The sequence below is a fragment of the Limulus polyphemus genome, unplaced genomic scaffold (assembly GCF_000517525.1).
Source record: "Limulus polyphemus unplaced genomic scaffold, Limulus_polyphemus-2.1.2 Scaffold1084, whole genome shotgun sequence".
NCBI classification, from domain to species: Eukaryota; Metazoa; Arthropoda; class Merostomata; order Xiphosura; family Limulidae; genus Limulus; species Limulus polyphemus.
The window spans coordinates 101844-121862 of NW_013666694.1; the positions used below are offsets into that span (position 1 = coordinate 101844).

At 34.7% G+C, this 20019-nt stretch overlaps 1 protein-coding gene across 5 annotated transcripts in view; it reads right to left on the reverse strand.

Moving 5' to 3' along the window:
• The window catches only part of LOC111086422, a 224431-nt gene that overhangs the window by 19047 nt on the left and 185365 nt on the right, over positions 1–20019 (reverse strand). For 4 of the 5 annotated variants that reach the window (XM_022389174.1, XM_022389177.1, XM_022389175.1 and 1 more), the window contains 7 exons: positions 16041–16334; positions 12005–12148; positions 10721–10979; positions 8008–8474; positions 4075–4467; positions 2737–2871; positions 338–559 (listed from right to left, as the gene is read on the reverse strand). In XM_022389174.1, the coding sequence (XP_022244882.1) occupies positions 338–559; positions 2737–2871; positions 4075–4467; positions 8008–8474; positions 10721–10979; positions 12005–12148; positions 16041–16334 (1914 nt within the window). The remainder of the gene's footprint in view (positions 1–337; positions 560–2736; positions 2872–4074; positions 4468–8007; positions 8475–10720; positions 10980–12004; positions 12149–16040; positions 16335–20019) is intronic. The other variant, XM_022389176.1, reaches the window with a different exon arrangement.

Consider the following 20019-nt stretch of genomic DNA (forward strand, 5'->3'; position numbering starts at 1 on the left):
AAATAACAAGCAAATACAAAATGTTTTCAGTCAAGGAAGGACATTTTTATTAAGAAAACAACAACAACTAGACACTTAAGTTTGATTGGTTATTTCGTCAACTGAATATCATTTCCGAAATGAACTCATTTTATCAGGTTTAACTCAGATATTTCATAAGTTACGTTCGCCGTTTTTATTAGTTTCTAACGTACCAACTACTTTGAGCAGCTATTTTTTTACATATCAGTGTTCGTTCATCGTGTTCTTGATATGTGATTTCACCTCTTTTCTCCATTTCTCAAACAACAACAACAAAAATCTAAATCAACTTATTTAAGATATTTCATATTCTTACCTTCATACCAGACGTGACAGCGACAGAAGAATGTGTTATTTACGACCGAACAATCACCATGTTTACCACAAGGGTTGGGATTACAGGGAGTCACAGCCTGATCACAGTGGTCACCCGTAAACTCTTCGGTACAGCTACATTTGTAACCATCATTAGTAGCACTACATGTTCCATAATTTCTACAAGGGTTCAGGCTACACCAGGGAAGGTGGCAAAATAAACCTACAGTACAAATTAAACAAAGAAAAGTTCTAAGGGCATACTTTTTAGCGTCCCATTCTGTATGTTTAACTGAATTCTATCCTTCTTCTAGGAACTTATACAGCCATTTCAGGAATTATCTAATGAAGTATTCGATGATGGTAAATCACACACATAAGTTAGCTACAAGGAAAAACAAAAGTGCTCGGTGGAGATCTTTAGGTAAGTCTTATCCATTCTGATAATTTGAATTATTTCGCGTGCGCTTTTATAATTACACGAACTTTTCCCAGAATCAAACTGCTTAGTATGTCTAATGAATTGTAGATACATAAAGAAAATATTAGTTTAAATTGATGCTTTAATCAGTTTTGTCTTAATTTAATTCAACGGAAACTGGCTGAGCCATGTGATGCGTTACTGGGATTAAGACCAAAAACCCCGTATTTAATTTTTGAATTAATATGGTTGAGATGACCTTCTGATTCGTTGTATAACCTTAATGTAGCGAAATGTCACTTCTACTGTCAAAACGTTTAAACTAAATCTTATAACTAATTTAGATACCTAACATTATCAATAGATTTATATCTAAGTTGTTTTTGTTTTAAATGACCACGAAGAAATAATCCTAAATATCACAACAGAACAACGAAAACATTGGGATGTTTACAAACAGTTTTGGCACTAAGCTTCAGTTAGAGGGAAAAATTAGAAATCAGCACCCCAAATTGAACCGATTCCCCCACCTTAAAATTAAGTCAGTCGCTCAAAAATTGCTATATTTTGGTGGCAACTTTGGACAAAATAAGATCCGCTTGACCAATTCTTCATATAAAACTTTGCACACCTTTAGGGTTCGATCGCTTGCTTCGAAAAGTGCACAAAACTCAGTCAATCACTGAACAATCCAAGTCATTGAAACTCCCAAAATTCAGTCAATCACTGAACAATCCAAGTCATTGAAACTCCCAAAACTCAGTCAATCACTGAACAATCCAAGTCATTGAAACTCCCAAAACTCAGTCAATCACTGAACAATCCAAGTCATTGAAACTCCCAAAATTCAGTCAATCACTGAACAATCCAAGTCAATAAAAGTCGTTAAAATTAGTAGAACAAAACATTTAATTTTTACTCTTTCTTCTACTTCACAGTTTTCTTCGCCTCTTTCGTTTACATTTTAACGTTTTCGAACAATCTCCGTCTATAATTACTGTAACTTCAACAGGAATCACATCGCCTCTGCTTCCATAATATTCGTATTTCATGCAAATATCACACCTTTCAAACGATCGAAACTAGGATAACAATCTTTCAGTGAATATTGACTAGTTTAGCACTGAACACAGATCTTCTGTGGGTAAACTACTTTGCAAAACTCAATGAGATTTCACTAAAATCTTGACACAAACGGGATCTAATTTTCAAACGAAAATTTTTCTGCAAGAGGTGAACCGATGAGCACAATAGTTGTATTGTTCGAAACCTCTAATACTAAATTATCGTAACATTTATTATTTGTCAGATACAGTGACGACTAAAACAGCCACTAATTTCTGTACGCTGTGACCATTGTGGTGATCGAACCCCAAATTTTAGAGTTATAAGACTTTAAGCTTACCACTGAGTCACCAGTGAGGGCGCTATGTGAAGGAAAAGCTCACATGCATAATGATTAGTGCTAAACGTTACCTGAACTGACAACCCGATCCCTTTTCATTTAGAAAGTAAGTATTGGTAGTTAGTGAAACAAATGGAACAATTAGGTTACTTAAAATATGTTCATTATAGATTAAAATTGTCCATTGGTAAACCTCTTTCCTATAATAATAATGATGATGAGCGGTTGGTTATAAAGTTTTGCACCCAGTTCAGCTTCTCAGCTACCTTCATCAAATGTAAGAAGCATTCGCAGGTTCTTCTTTTACATTGGGTCAAAACAACTACCAACGCCATCTGGTATGGATTTTTTTCTCCAGGTATCTCACTGTATGATGACAAATTTTCACTCAAATGTCTAAGCTACATCCCCTTCTCTAAACCGGATGTAAAACTTTATAACCACCTTGTGCAACTAATAATACTTGTAACAAAAAGAGGTCTTAAAAACACTTTGTTTTCTAAGAGTACTGGATAACTCTTAATGAGCAGAAATTATTTTTTACATAAGTTAAGGTAATGAAATAGCTGTTTACCGGTAAAGTGACCAGTACATTGGCATTTAAACCGTCCTTCAAGTACTTCTACACATGATCCGCCATTTTCACAGAAACACCCATCTAATGAACGTGAAGAATTCAGTCTTAGAGATTTGTTAAGGATGTATGAATCTGAAAAAACAATGAACAGCATTCAGGCCGAATAAAACAATTTAGAAATAAACTGTTTTCCACAACAGCGATGATTTTATAATTAGCGTTTAAATTTGTATAAAAAGAGTTAAACTTTTCTTTGTTTAGATTTCAAAACTGAAAATATGGCGTTACCGTCTTAACTAGCTAATAAATAAATAAATAAAAATCAGAGATTACCGTTCATAATTACGATATATTAAATGTTTTCTTTGCTACCTTTAATGTATGTTAAACTAGCTTCATTAGTTTATTTTAAGATTAAAATATATTACGCCAACTTCAGTTTGTACATATAGAACAATTTCCAAACTTTTAAGCTCTTCACTTGTTAATTATCGAAGGATAATTAGACGCAAATTCAACAATATTTGTACATTGTATTTAAACCAAGTATCTATAAATGGTGATATAGTGGAGTTATTGAATGAGTGGCTATTATTATAAGTTTTCAGGAAAACGACAATCAGGTTTCATTGTAAGCTATCTTACAAACTCGCGGATGAAGAAAAAAATCGAATTCTTTTCAAAGTACTTTTTTTACTCTCTTCAAGGACCAATTGCGGTCAAACGAGATATTATTTCTGTCGAGACACAAATAGACAAGTGTTTGGAAAGTTATATGTCACACACGCCTCCTAGTAACAGGTAAGGAGAACAATACAAGAACGTACGTCACAGCAAGCAGGAGTAATTTTATATGATTTGAAGAACAATTATTAATATCCTTAAACAAAAGAGGAAAAGCTATAGGTAATGTTTCTGAAGACAGATGTCACGTCATGTCTTATAATTAGCGGACTGCCTGACCTGTAACAATCAACATCCTCAAACAAACAAAGGAGAACTGTAGCTAATAACATTAAGTTAATCGTGATGTTACCTCGTAATAAATGTTTTACGTCATAAGATGTCAACTGTGATTTTATAAACGCTACCTTAATAGTTAGAAAACGACGAAGGAACAATAGACGTCGTTAGTGTCGACAGCAATTTTTAAACTATACACATTCCTCTTTTTTACCTAATTTGACACCTGTAACCCCGAAACGCAATAACACTGATCACAAAATAAACGCAACTTAAATTGCTCAATTTGCATCACTTCCGAGGTGACGTCATACTTCATGAATTGTGAAAATTAATATAGTAATCTCAAAACGAAGTAAAAGAAGCTCTTACCTAATATAACTTTGTAATCAATAGTAAACGGTCTCCACCGTGTAGCATTGTTGGTCGTCCAAAAGTCCAGGTGAATGGAATTAAAAACTGACTGGAACTGAAATTCACTGGATGTCTCCAGATCGTTGCTTTCAAAGCAAAGCGTCCTTACAGAGTCACGTTCTTTATATATGTCACGCACAACAAGGAAATTACTGTCACAACCTCCTTCGCTCCAAAAGGCTTTGGGAAAGTAAAGAATTAAATAGGTGCCTAAGACGGTCACTATCTGTTGCGTGTAGTTAATGCTCTCTGGTGGACTGTGTGGGTAGTTCATACTTCGTAAAATTCCGTTCCAGTTGCTACTGATGTTTAACATTGTCTTCACCTGGCGGCCATTCCCTGATAGGAGTACTATTATGAGTTAAACAACAACGACATGTCAATATTAAGCTTAAATTGGCAAACTAATGTATTTTCTCTACCACATAACTTATAAAAACAAACATTAGTAGTATACAAATTGCTCTAATCCAACAAATCCTTTTTGTTACAGAAACGTTTGGAGTTTAATATTGTTCATATTCAAGCCATATTAAACATTTAAGCTTAAGAATCTCCTGCATTAGTGCTGAAGAGGAATGCATATTTGATGGCTGTTCCTTAAAATGCATGGGTTCATTCTCTTTTATATTCAAATGGATCGATCATGTCATGATTAGTGGTGTATTAATATCTCACAGGAAGATCCATCTCTGCCAGTCAAACAACACAACTTCACCTGCCACTACTCTAATCGTTAAGTTTTCAAGGAAACAGTACGGGACCTGTGTAAGATATGTTAGTAATAGAACATTATTCGACCATATAACAACTGATAGCATTATTTTGTGTTGGCACGCCCATAGGAGACCGCCATATTAAAGCTAACCGGAAGTAATGTCGTACAGAACTTATATGGACAGACATGACGTCATTAAATACGATATCAACCACTGGATACCACCATCGTAAAGGGTCAACTTGAAGTGACGTCACCTATGAGGTCAAGACCAATTCTGCACTTAAATCGAGGGAGGTGAAGGGGGGGGGGTATCCAAGATGTCCACGCACAAAGGAGGGCATCTACTCTTAAAATTTGCATAACGAGGTTGTTGACTCGTTGAGGCCCATAACTAAGTTAGCTATGTTCCAACTACAAAATATGAAAATATTTTGAAGGCTCCGTTACAGCGAGTAATTAAAGGTTAAGTTCCATAAGTAGCTGAAGGCTGTTCCCCTAGAAATCAAAATAAGTACAGCTATAATAAAGTAAAATAATAGAAGCAAAGAAATACAAATTTGTGAATTTTGTTTACTTAAATGCATTGTTGGAGAGGGTGGACCGTTACAAACCGGAGGATAAGATAAGATTTTTTAAAGACTGTAACCCACCTTTAAGCCATTAAATTTGTAGTGCTTTTTTTTGTTAAATATAAACTTTATCAGACAATTATCACATTTTTGTAAATTTACATTATGAAATTTGAAATTATATATACATACATGCCACTGTAATAAATATTTCAGCTGATAGATGAAGTTAAGAAAAATCTACCATTCTAATGCACATCTGTATAAAACACGTTAGTTTCTGTTGAAAAACCGTGTATCTGTGTATGAAGATCCGTTGTAAAACAAACTAACGCATCGGGTTTAGAAACTCTGGTTATCCATATTGGTTAAATAAGAAAGACAGAATGGAAAATTATTGTATACACTTGGTTCCACGTTGTTCGTGCTTGTGAACCTTCATTTTCTTTTGTTTTCTGTGTCATTCATAATAAATTGTAATGTCAAGTAATTCAGTTTGATATAAGAACTAGCTCGGCTTCAAATTAGCTACAATGGTCCATTTTTTTATTTTAAGAATGTGAGTCACGTAAAAGAAAAATTTGGTGATCATTAGGTTTGATAAACTAATTTTATTAAAGCTATTCAGGATGGTTTTGGTTTGAGATGTTCTTAAGTACAAAGCTACACAATGGGATATCTGTGCTTTACCCACCACGGGTATCGAAACGCGAATTTCAGCGTTGTAATTCATTTAGGAAATTATCAACAACAACAAAAACTTTACATGTTTTGAATTCTATAGCGTCAAACAAATACTTATTTCTATAACTTTGATGAAACAAGCATTTTCTACAATAGAATTGGACCGAGAACATAAATAATTCGAAGATAAAATATGGACCCAATCTAGGTTAAGTTTGTATTGATAACCATTCGTTTTAATCAAACTTGTCTGTTTGTGTAAGTGAAAAGTTTTAAGGCTATCTACTGCCTTCCCTAATCCTGAACTGCCGACTAGAAGGATTGACCATCAAATTATAACGCCCTCATGGTTAAAAGTGCAAACATGTTCGGCACCGAATTTTGTGTCCACGATCTAAAAATTACGAATCGAGCGCCCTAACCACCAGGTCGTGCCAAGCCTTTGTATGAGACTAGCAAATGATGCAATATTTTTAATGAGGTCTACTTTACCTTATTTTTTGTTTCGCGAGAGAAAAGATGTGCTAAAATGATTCATTTAGTGCTTATTTCAAGTCTGTAGGTTGGACTGGGTTTATGAGTCTATATTTTACGTCAGTAATCCTCACCTAGTCTGAAACAAAAAGTGCTAGAATTTCTTTATTACATATCGTAAATTTGATATAAGTGAGTGCTGCTTTTAATTCCTGCTCTCGTCACACCTACCCTACTAAAATACAAAACAGAATACAAGCAACCTATCTGCTAGGTAATTATCTCTAGTATTGGAATTCTATTATGAAAATACTAAACAGAGTAACGAGTATGTTATATTAAACAATTCTGAATATGAAAATCAGAAAGTCTCGTGACAATCACAGTAAATAACATCGTAATGGAACGACATGTATCAGAACTACATTTTGATATTACTTAGCCTTTTGTTTGTTTTTGCGCAAAACATTCATTTGAATACTTAATAAATCCAACGTTCGGTTTATGTTTAAGGAAAGTAGTTAAGAAAAACAGTGTTAATATAAGCATTCGTTTGTGGTTAAGCACAAAGCTACACGATGAGCTATCTGTGCTCTGTCCACCACTGGGGGCCAACATAAGCAGTAAACAGAAATGAATGACTCTTAAATAATGGAGTGAAACATTTATATACAAATTCTAGATACACAGGTTCATAGCCTACACTGACGAAAATATGCTGAACCAATATATTTTCTCAGCTTTGCTTACTATAATATTATTTCGTCAAATGCGCTACTGGTTCTTCTAATTTTCTAATAAAATATTCGTCTTGGTAATGTACTAATGAAGGATTATTCGTTTGTTGAATTTCGCGCAAAGATACTCGAGAGCCACCTATTCTGGTCGTGAGAGACTAAAGAGAGAGAGGGCACAATTAATCAATACAACACACCGCTAACTCTTGGGCTACTCTTTATCAACAAAAACTGAGAATGACTATCACATTATAACGCCCTCATGGCTGAAAGGACGAGCATGTTCGGTGTAAGGAATCGAACTCACGACCCATAGATTGCAAGTCGAGCACCCTAACAACGAGGCCATGCCAGGCCACTAATGATAGAAAGCCTCGTCGACATTGACCCGCTATAAACAAAGTTTAGCTGAAGTCTTATCAGTTGGTCGACTAAAAGATGAAGCGTTTAAGGGTATTAGCAGTCTTATTATGTTTCTTCTTACTTTTTATTCCAAAGTTATAAATGTTATCCTGCCCGCCTTACCGCATCTTGTAATGTTTTGAATGAAAGTTGATCCTATGGATACATCAAGATAAAATCAACTAGTTATCTGCAGTTTGAAAGCAATAAGCTACGAACGCTTTGTCACTTGTGAGGGAAAACAATTACTGAAGTTTATATTCACTACGAATTCTTAATAAGCAGCTTGGTTTTTGTAACTTACAAGTCTCGAGGGTGACGTTAAACCCTCTTCCTCCATGTTTGTTGGTGAATAGCTCCACTGTTAAGCTGTTATCATACGATAAGACCTGATAGCCTGGAGGGACGAGGCTGCTGTTTCCACACAGATTTAAAGACCTCCGCAATCGCCCTGATTCCAAGGTAACTTTCAAATAATCTTTCCTGCAGCGACCATCTGCTTGTGAAAGACCGACATCAAAGTCGTAAAATGTCAAAATAATTGCACTTTCTGGAGTCCGAAACTTAGCAACACAATGAAGATTCGGTAGGTAACCTTCAGGGTAGTTAAGACTAGTGTAGGTTGTTTTGTGTGTGACGCTTATCTGCTGTACTTTTACACAAACACTAACGTCAATCGCTTTCCAGGTAGCCTGAAACCCAGTGCTCGTGATGGAGAAATCAGAATGAAATGTAAGGTACGCTGTGTTATTGTCCGAGTAGAAAAAAAACCTGAAATAAAAAAATATGTACAATAAGTAAACACAGAAATATGCTCATGAAAATTATTCGTTATTATTAACAGACTGTGAAGGTATTAGCCATTGTTCAATATCATACAAAGATAATAAAGAGGATAGATCGTTTTCCACTGGCAGAAAACTTACAGCAAATTAACCAGAGTGTGCTGTTGTTGTTATTGTTATAGATTTCGCGCAAAGCTACACGAGGGCTATCTGCGCTAGCCGTCCCTAATTTAGCAGTGTAAGACTAGAAGGAAGGCAGCTAGTCATCACCACCCACCGCCAACTCTTGGGCTACTCATTTACCAACGAATAGTGAGATTGACCGTCACATTATAACGCCCCCACGGCTGAAAGGGCGAGCATGTTCGGTGTGACGGGGATTCGAACCCACGACCCTCAGATTGCGAGTCGAGCGCCCTAACCACCTGGCCATGCAGGGCCACTGTGGTTGTAAAAGACGGAACCATCAGTTTTAGTATAACAGTATAGAAGATATTCCAGTTTCTAAGGATCATTCTTTGGTTGTTTACAAACATCACTTCTGAGTGAGACAGAAAGGAAAATAAAACAAACAAAAACTTCATTCTTGAAGCGAAACCCACATATTCTTTAGAATCAGAATCGTGACTTTGTTTATTATAACAAGATTTTTTTTTACATAATTTTTGGCGCAAAGATATTTAAAACATGGCTTTTCCGAAGTTTGAACTGGGAGATTATGAGAAAGATAGCTAGTCACCAGCACCCACCACTAACACTTGAGCTACTCTTGTCTGGCCAAACAGTGGGATTTCACCGTAACTCTTATAACGCACCCACAACCACAAAGCGTTGAGCACGTTTTTTTGTGGTTATTTGATGCGAACCATAAATCTTAGAGGCTACAGTCTGGACACGCTAACCTCTAGGTCATGCTCGACCCAGTAACAAAACAAAGGTGCTTGTTAATATACATTTTCAGCAAGGTAAGAAGAGCTCAGTTTTTATTAGCTTCATTTTATTAGTAGTTACTCATATTCTGCACAGTGGTAAAAATTAGATAAATTTAATCAGATTATTCGTGCCGTGTTTAAACTTAACGACAAAAATCCAATATTTTCCAACCAATGCTACATTTGCATTGAAAACGTGTATTTTTAAAACTTTGAACGTTTTCATCCGTAACATTAGTATAATCCTATATGTTTGAAAAAAGACAGTGATGAGTAATAAGATGAAAAAATGGATAAAATACAAAACTAGACTAGCGAAAGCGTACGTGATTATTGCTCATAATTAACAATTATAATTCAGATTGTTTTCTTTATTGTAGAAACATATATATTATTCTGCGGAGTTTTAATGAAACGTTAGGAAATAAGTTATTTTCTACTCGAAACATTTCACTCTTGCCGCTACCACTGCATGGAAATAAGAATGATTTGGAACTTTAGGAACGAAACGTTAGGAAATAAGTTATTTTCTACTCGAAACATTTCACTCTTCCCGCTACCACTGCATGGAAATAAGAATGATTTTTATAGTCGAACTCAAAATCTATAAAGTCCAGTAGATGTAAAAATCATTAGATGAAAACTTGTCGCTGACCTTCAGCATGACATTGACCATTGACCCTCAGCAGTGGCAAACTTCATAAACATAACTTGCTTTTGATATTAATTTTTACCCGCAATGGTACTCGTTCTAACTCAGGAGTTTATAACTCATAAAGATAAGTAACATTAACCTTAGGATTACCACTGGGGTCCCGAACACATAGTCTTTCTTAAGCAAACTTTCTAAACTATTTATACACCAAACTGCTCATGAGCCCATGTCTTTATAGGAGTCACACACACACAATACCATGAATATTGAAGTTAAACTCATTAACTAATATTAGGTTCCCCTTTGAGTTTTTCAGTTTTTTTTTACTAAGTGTTGTAACAGGCAAAAACGAAAAACTCTCAATATGATGTAATATGTAGATACCACTTGCAGTGAACGACATCAGAATAAAAAGAAGTCGGTAATATGAGCGTTAAAACAGATGGAAATTTTTTAACTTATTTTAAATTATTAAAATTCTAAATGTTTAACTTGAGTAAATCTTCTTAATTTTTTAAACTATTAGAAAAATATTATGCAACTTTACTGTCTTGCTTTTATTTCGAAAAAAATCACACACACACACACACACTTTAGGCTTAACATGGGATTCATCTTAAGTTTTAAAAAGGAGAAAGTTCATACCTATTTAGATCGTTTTGATGTTGTCCACAAAATCGAGTTTCAGGTCCATCAAGGTCACTCTGTAGAGAAATATAGTCGTACATACACTGGTCTTGCTTCTCTATGTCCAGATGTTCAAATTGTAGGTAAATACGGGTCAAGGGCCCACCTTTAATGATGACTGTGTAGTGAAGATTGTTGACGTAATGATTGGGGAAGTTTACCGAAACTATGGTTCCATTTGTTCCTCCGAATGTTTTGTTAAGGCTTTCAGGAAGAACTGTAGTAAAACAAAAATAAAAAAAGAAAGATCTGGTATTTACTACATCAACAGAATGTCTACACTAGTTGTTTCCAAACTGTGTGTAACAGAATGTCTACACTAGTTGTTTCCAAACTGTGTGTAACAGAATGTCTACACTAGTTGTTTCCAAACTGTGTGTAACAGAATGTCTACACTAGTTGTTTCCAAACTGTGTGTAACAGAATGTCTACACTAGTTGTTTCCAAACTGTGTGTAACAGAATGTCTACACTAGTTGTTTCCAAACTGTGTGTAACAGAATGTCTACACTAGTTGTTTCCAAACTGTGTGTCGCGATACTTATAGTTGCTATGGGTATCGCGAGAATTTAGCCAAACGAAGAACATAAAAAAAAGTATAAAAAATTTTCCACGTGGCAACAGGGGTGTCTCGCAAATCAGGGTAAGTGGAAACCACTGGTGTACGCTGTTAAAATGTACTCGAATGTTTAACTTGGTTTTCTTGTTGGAAAATCAGATGTGCTATACATCTGTAATAGAATGGACTAGTGGAATCTGGACTAGTGGACAGCACAAAAGCACACCTGCCTTTTTACCAAGAAGACCCAGGGCAGAATCCCATTAAATACTGGTCTCTATATTATATTATAGGCTATGCTAGAAACTCATTAAATATTTACTCCGAGCAGTAAACATTTCGGAAAGATAAAATATCAGCTGAATAGTTTCATTAACCACAGATGCCATGCCAACGTGACTACACCATAATGTCCCTTAAATATAGTTACGTTAAGTCCAGTTCACTTCATCACTAATAATAGAATATACGCACACAAAGAAATCTGGCATTAAGTGTATAAGCTTTGAGCGGACAGTGATTTCATATTTATCCACGTCTGGGAAAAACAGATAACCTACAATTGATTCTTCTTGGGCATCACTTAATGCAGGATATACCATCAGAGTTTCGAATTAGCTACAATTGAGAAGTAAAACCAATAAAAAAATTCACTATAGACGCCATTCTTTACAAATTCCATACCTACAGCGTTCTTCTTACAAATATACCTTCCAGGCTGGTGACATTTGCTTGGGACCAAGTAGAGGTCGCCCACGTCATCCCTGTGTAGCCACTGAAGTGCCAGACACTCGGTACTCGTTTCTGACCGATTGTGTTCGGTTAGCTCTAGAAGTGTATGAGAAACAAAAAATAGCACTTTTGGTCATCATAAGATGTTAATAAAAACAATCAACAAACGATAATTTCGTGATTATACAGGAAGAATTGTACCCGTTTTTACATGAAAAGAAGTACTAATATCTACCCCCTACGTTTTCAAGTCACATTTAGGGCTTGCGAATTAATCTCAACCTAAGGGTACAGAACCATAGTATTAACAAGAAGGAAGGGTGAATTTGGTTTACATTGTACATATGATTCAATGCAAAGTTTCTTTTTTTGTTTGTTTAAATGCAAAGCTGTACAATGAGCTATCTGCACTGTGCTCACCGTAGAAATTGAACCTCAAATGTTAACATTATTTCTGAGCCACCGAGAGAGGCTCGATGCAAAGCCTAAGATATTAGTAAACTTCTAAAAATTTATGTCACATTACACTTTACATTTTATCTTCAAGAAACATTCATTGAACTCTTAAGCGTAAGGGACCGTTACACATTTACTAATTCCTGATATCATCCTGCCACAGGTGCTTGTTCAATATGATATTGTCATCTTCTCCGAGGCTCTCATCATAAGTTGGTATTATGTAAACAAATTACGGTAACAAGTATATATGACATCATCCATATAGTTGGTCTTTTATCTTGATATAATTATAATGTTGACACAATCAGAAGGAAGTCAACTTACTCAATCCAAGTTTTTCTGGAAAAAATAATTGTATTAACGAGTTGAGGGTACCCGTTAAGGAAGCAGAAATTGTATAAAGGAGAATGTCAGATACTGTCTGCCTTTCTTTTTTCTTTTATTAATAAATCCCGAATGACTTCATTAGATGCTAACTGCAATCCTTTGTAGAAAGTAATAATTAACACATCTAACTGATTAAGCATTTATGTCTTTAACTTAAAAGCTAAAAGTATATGGAAAAAGAGAAAATGTGCCCTATTTCAGGGTGTTTATATACCCATTCTTGTGCAAAAATACTAAAATAACATATCCCATGTACACTATTGGACATTTTTCAGTTACTATTACGGTAATTAAGCTAACCAGCTGTGAATGATGTAAGTTAAAAGTGGATAAAATGATGGAAATGTGCCCTAATTCAGGATGTTTTTTACCCACCCACCCACCCCTTCTCGGAAAAACAAATCATAAGACAAAATAGCCAGTTTTTTTCATGTTTAGCCTACCCATTTTTACATCATGTATTTATAGGGGTTGTTCTTTTATAACACTTGGCTCTTTTTTTATATGGCTGACCCCTTTATTCTAAATTAGCTGTTTTTTTACTTGTAAAATGTTTTGATCAGCTATCGTTACTTTTGTTTTGATTATTATTTTAAAATTAATTTAAAATAAGATTCCAGCTGAAGTGAGATTCAGACCTCAGCTGCCAGGGGAAGCTGTCTACACAGATGCACCATCTTTAATCAATATGCCATTTCTCCATTTCAGATATTTTATATGGTCCTAGGTTCTTAAGTTATCAGTTCTGACCCAGTGACAGCAGAGAGGAGTTTACCGCTAAAGTCATAAAACAAAATAGTCATAAAATTTTAATTAATATACGTGCTACAGCTGGCAAACCCTAGTTCAGATTAATATTTGGCAATGGAATTTTGTTTCGTGCCAGTCCTTCTTTGTTTACTACATGTTTTGCCTATTCAACATAGAGAAGAATAAAAAGAACATAATTTTACCACTTTTTGACAGTTTGTTTCTCTTAACCTGAAGCTGCTGTTTTTAATGTGATGTAAAAATGTTTAGATCTGTCCCAGAAGCAAGTGACATTCCAGCAACTGAGACAACTGTGGCAATACCCCAGATTTGGCCAAATCTTTGTGGACTCAAATACAAACCAATCATAAGATTTCAAGAAACCACTCCCTTAGACTTCAACTACAAGTTCATATCATTGTAAATTCATATGGGCGAAATAGGCTTAGTACATGTTAGGCTTTATTTGCAGTGTTTTCGTTACTTGTCTAAAATGAAGTCTTGCTATTATGAAGCTCGGCACGAGTACGTTCTTTTTATCAGTTTATGATTATTCAACTTCCCCAGTTCAGTTTTCAAAATAATTTTCCTTGTTTGAATTTTTAGCAGTACAAAAGTATTACGCAATTTGTATTATTTTTGTTTAACCAATATATCTTGTATGACACAACCTATTCTACCTTATCAATCTTACATAACTGCTGCAGCTATGTTCAAAATATTGCATCATTCTAGGATTATCTAATTTTGCATTATAAAGTTGAATGAATCATGTTACTTTTAGAGGTTGCAAGCAAGAATATAAAGAATAACTCGACCCTTCAGTACATGCCTCAAAACAGTGGTTATCAAACCTTACGAAGCCATGGAACCCTCTAATTTCATTCCTTCCGTCACAGAACCCAACCCATACCCCCCTTAAAATCTCGCCAGGGGTCCACGGAATACAGTTTGAAAATGATTGCCTCAGAGGAATAAGGAAGTCTTGAAAAACGTTTCGCATATAGATGGATTTACGTGAGTGTAAAAAGAAGGGTGAGTGGTTGAAGGATTATTATACAGCTGAAGTAAAACTAACCATAGCTAGTGATGATCTAGTCTAAATGCATGGTGGTCTAACCATTGTAGGACCGTAACTTGTTACATATGCTCTTACATTTTTGTGAGCAATTTTCTTTTAATCGAAAAGCTTGAATGTTATTATGCGATTCATGATGAGTGCAGAGCCAAATAAACTCGGTCGTCAGTTGGACCACTCTGATTTTGTAAGGTGAGATTAGCAGAATTCGATATTTTATCTGAGTTCTAATAAAATCGCTGATTTGTGCTTTACAAAAAGAAAAAAAACATAACGTTTACCTTAATCCATTTTAGGTTATGTTAAATATTTTATGGACAGTGAGATTTATATGGTTATTTAGTGCCCGTTTTGACACAAAATGGAACGTAGGTGTCAAATGTGTTTTACTTAGTTTCTAAACGTTACTCTATGTGAAAGTTTAAAATTTTGTATATATAAGAAGTATTACAGCACATCTGATCGAAACATTTTAAATATACATAAAGAGCAAAGTTAGACTAAAAGGAATCTTATAAGAGTTATTTTTTAAGGTTTCAAAGTTTAATCATAGTTTATATGATGATGTGACATATAAAAAAAGAGCCAATTCTGTAAATTCTCTACAACTGTGTTATCCTATTTATATGTGCGTAGGCTAGATTGTTTTGAAAATAAGATGAGTGTACGTATTTATTAACCTTATAAAACGATATAAAATAATTAACATGGAAATGTACTTTGGAAAATTGTAAATACTATAGTAAATTGTCGAAATTAAAAACAACGACAGTCACTATTATCCCCCGGTAGGACAGCGGTGAAGCTACTGACTTACAACACTAAAATTCGAGGTTCGATTCCTCCGCGTTGGACACAGCAGATAGCTAGCATGAATATTAGAATTATTATATTTACAGATAATATTCACTCATGACCTCTTAAAACAGCCCTCCTCCGACGGCTCAGCGAGGCTTATAAACCTAAAATTCAGCGCTCGGTTCCTGTGATGTACACAACGCAGATAGCTTGTTGTGAAGCTTTGGTCTTAAACAAAAGAAACAAAACGAATGATTGTTTTTTCTACTGTTATAAAATCCTAATTGTGTGTAATAGTAACATAAAAAAATCCAACTCTTACGTATCTTTATTTATATTATCTTATTGGTTGATTTTAACCCAATATATTCAAAGTCCACGTTAACAGGGTTTATTCAATGACAGGCCTTTAAAACTATACCGAAGTTTTCTCTTACAAGCAACAATTTGCTAAACACTTAAATTTATGTAAAATAATAACACTTAGGAAATAATAGTGTTTAAACATTTTACTACCTGATTGGTTAATATGCTGTCCATCAACCCAGTGCCACGTTTTGGTTCCAATTTCTTTGACTCCGCCTACCCAGTACAACAATCCCGACCTAAAAGCCTCAGTGGATTGAATGAGATAATTCACAAAACGTTTTTCTTCGAGAGTATAAATGGTGGCTAGCCTCGCTTCGGACTCAGCACAGATCTGACGCGCGGTGTGCCAGCTAACTTCTGGGTACGAAGCTAGTAGATAACACTGATTTCCGAATAGGTGAAATATCTTGCTGTCGCACTGTGCTGAGGGAGACACGTTATCTAGAAACATATGTAGAACGTTACTTTATGTGCTACTTAACATGGAGACACAAATTAGATCGATACAGAGAGACTGACGGACGATGAACTGACAAAAACTGGAGTCATGGACATACATTTAAACATTTGAAACTCTTAAAGAAAAAGATTATTTGTTATTAGTTTCCCTAATTTTTCCTGCAATAGAAAGAAGTCTTAAAATAGAAGGATCTCGCGAAACACCATCTTTTATCAATGATTCCAGGTTCACTGACCGAGAGATATACAGAGTAAAATTGTTCGATTGAAAATATTGAATAAGTAAATCAGGATTAAATTTTATTTCTCACTTAATACTTAACATAATGTCTACGGATCTTTATGAGAGTATTAATAGATCAATTGGCAACAGTATTCTCAATCCACCGAACACGTGGAGCGTAATAAGACATCTAGTGCCAAAAATATCCAATAAATCACCACCCAGAGTATTTAAAATCACAAGTCAAAAAACGTTCTATATATGTCGTTTGTTCCTTAATGAGCTAATGATTACTGACGAGTGAATATTCCCAGCTATAACCCAAGGAAATGTATCAAAAAATGTTAGTTAAAATATTTAACATTCTCTGGTTATCAGAGAGTGCGCTAACACTTTCTATGTAGGGATGGCACGGACGCCCGTATTAAATTAATACAAAAGTCATCTGGATTTTCTTCTTATAGGTCACCAGAAGCTAGATATGAAGAACTACCTGGCATAGTCACTCTATCTCCGGTGTATATCCCGCTTTTCAACTATTCAGAGCATCCCAAAGTCGAAAACCAGCGAATAGCTAAAACCAAGATTTTGTATTTTCGTTCATCGTTATCTTTTTTCAACAGGCCTAGCACTTAGCTAGTTCTAGCAGTAACTATAATTTTATCATCATTTCATAGAGTAAAACAGTCTCCACAATCTTGACTACTTATTATAGTATTATTCTATGCACAATTAGAAAAGAAAAAAATCATAATTCTAGTGAAAACGCTATTATTACCCTTTGAAGTTAGCTTTCTTACAAATATCTGGTGTCCCTAAAAAAGGCTTAAGTACAGGGTGAAACTGAAATTACCAGCCAATAATAGATGAACATCAGATGACTGTAGCATGTACATATTCTATGCCTTGTATAGTATACAGTAGGTGTCTTTAGGGAGTCAACCCCTATATTATGTATGAAGTGAAGGAGTAAAATAAATAAATAAACATATTTTCGTCCATCATTATCTTTCTTCAACAGGCCTAGCACCTACCTAGTTATAGCAGTAACTATAATCTTATCATCTTTTGATAAAGTAAAACAGTCTTCACGATCTTTGACAACCTATTTTATTATTATTATTATACACAAAGTTTATAAAGCTTTATAATGCACTGTATAACCTAGTAATGGCGTACGCCATTTTATAAAAGACTAAACAAACAAGTATTAGGAAAACAATTATAACTAAATAAAAAAACTATGTAGGGCTGGCTACTGAACTTGAAAAAAAAGGAACCAAACAAGATAAGGATGGAAGGGGACATATCACTTGATCCAGGTGATGATCACATAGAAGACTAAGCTATCTCAACTTTACATGGAAAACAAAATCCCTACATTACATATTAAAATTTTAACTGATAAAACAATGCATTCTGGTCATTATCAGGAAGAATCTAAGAAAGGCACATCAAATTACTTGGCTGAATTTGAGCTCTGATTCAAGTAACTTTGATCAGAAGTTAATATTAATGGTTATAAATCACAAGACGGAATTATAATAAAAATGTTATCTTAACTTCTAGAGACTTGATTGGTCGAAATCTGATAATTTAATGGAAATACTTTTCACAAATGCTATACGAGCAGAAATCTTTAACAAGTAAAATCCATTAGACATAACAAAAATCACGTTAATAGCGAGATAGTTTAGTAACTAACCAAAAAAATACATTAATCCATACATGTATGTAAATTACTAACTGGAAACTTTGCATATTTTATTTTTAATTTGGATTGATTTATCGTTTAAGTGTAAAAATAAAGTATGCAGCAATAATAAAAAAATAATAAATGATATGATAGATAATAGTAAAAACGAAGATTTCCTAGTATTATCACTATGATTTAGACTTTTGACACAGCGTGCACGTAAGACCCTCATATGATATATAACGGTTTTCAAAATGCCGTTAAGTTGAAAAATTCAGGATTTCATAATAAGGGGTAGTCCCACTAGTTTCGACATAATAAGGGATAGTCTCACTAGTTTCGTTAAGAAAAGATGTAATATCACTAGTTTCCATATATAAGGGGCAATCCTACTGGTTTGACATAATAACGGGTAATCCCATTAGTTTCGTTATAAGAAGGTAACGAAACTAATGGGACTATCCCTTGTTATATTGAAACCAGTAGTATTATCCATTCTTATAACAAAACTAATGGGACTACCCCTTATGATATGGAAACTAATGGGACTACCCCTTATTATATCGAAACTAGTGGTATTACCCCTTCGTATAACTTGTTATATTGAAACCAGTAGTATTATCCATTCTTATAACAAAACTAATGGGACTACCCCTTATGATATGGAAACTAATGGGACTACCCCTTATTATATCGAAACCAGTAGGACTCTCCCTTATTATATCGAAACTAGTGGTATTAGTTACGAAGGGGTAATACCACTAGTTTCGATATAATAAGGGGTAGTCCCAATGGTTTTGATATAACAAGGGTATTTCCACTGATTTCGTTGGTAAAAGGGGCCATACCATCGTTTTCAATATAAATAAGGTTACCACCATAGGCTTTGATATACGAATAAATAATTCCCCTGGTTTCGATTCAGGGTGTAATACGACTGGTTCCTATAAATATGGATGCAAGAAATCGATGGTTACAAAAGAAGAAAAACTACTGGTTTCAATGTAAATTGCATAAGATGTGTATGATTATACGGCAAGAGAGACCACCGTATTCAGTTCATGAAAACTTACTTCAGTAGGAGTGGAATATGACATCTGAAATCAAAACACTTTTATAATATGTCCTTCTTGAAGGTCACAGCTAATCCAGTTCTGAAGTATATTGCTTCAGGCTACTTTAAATACTTAATACAACTTAATACCGTTTTGCAAGTGCTTCATGGCACTTAGTTTAAACAATTGCTACATATTAATACACTGGCGCCACTTGAACAGTGCAATGCCTCCAAGAGTAGCTTATTGCTGAATAATTGCTGATATCCTATCCAAAGAAAAAACTTCATAGAGCAGGATAACTAAATATTGTAGAGCCAAAGCATGTAATGATTCTAAGAAATGAGCTTTCAATATTTTTTTCATGAAAACCTCACACAATGGAGCGTTCAGGACAACAAAAGACTCAGAACTAATACCCCCAACAAGCCAATCCGGTTCAAGGTCCTCATCCGAATAGCGAAGACTATAGTTAAGAATTCAGAAAGCCATTGTGTTGAAGCTGGGCATACAGTCTAGTACCATTAATATGATAACAAAACAGGATTTAAAATTGACAAAGGCTCGGAAACCAATAGTTCACTAGCTATTAGCGAAATGATATTGCCTGTTTGTAAGGTTTGTTTGTTTATTTGTAATTAAGCACAAAGCTACACAATGGGCTATCTGTGCTCTGCCCACCACGGGTATCGA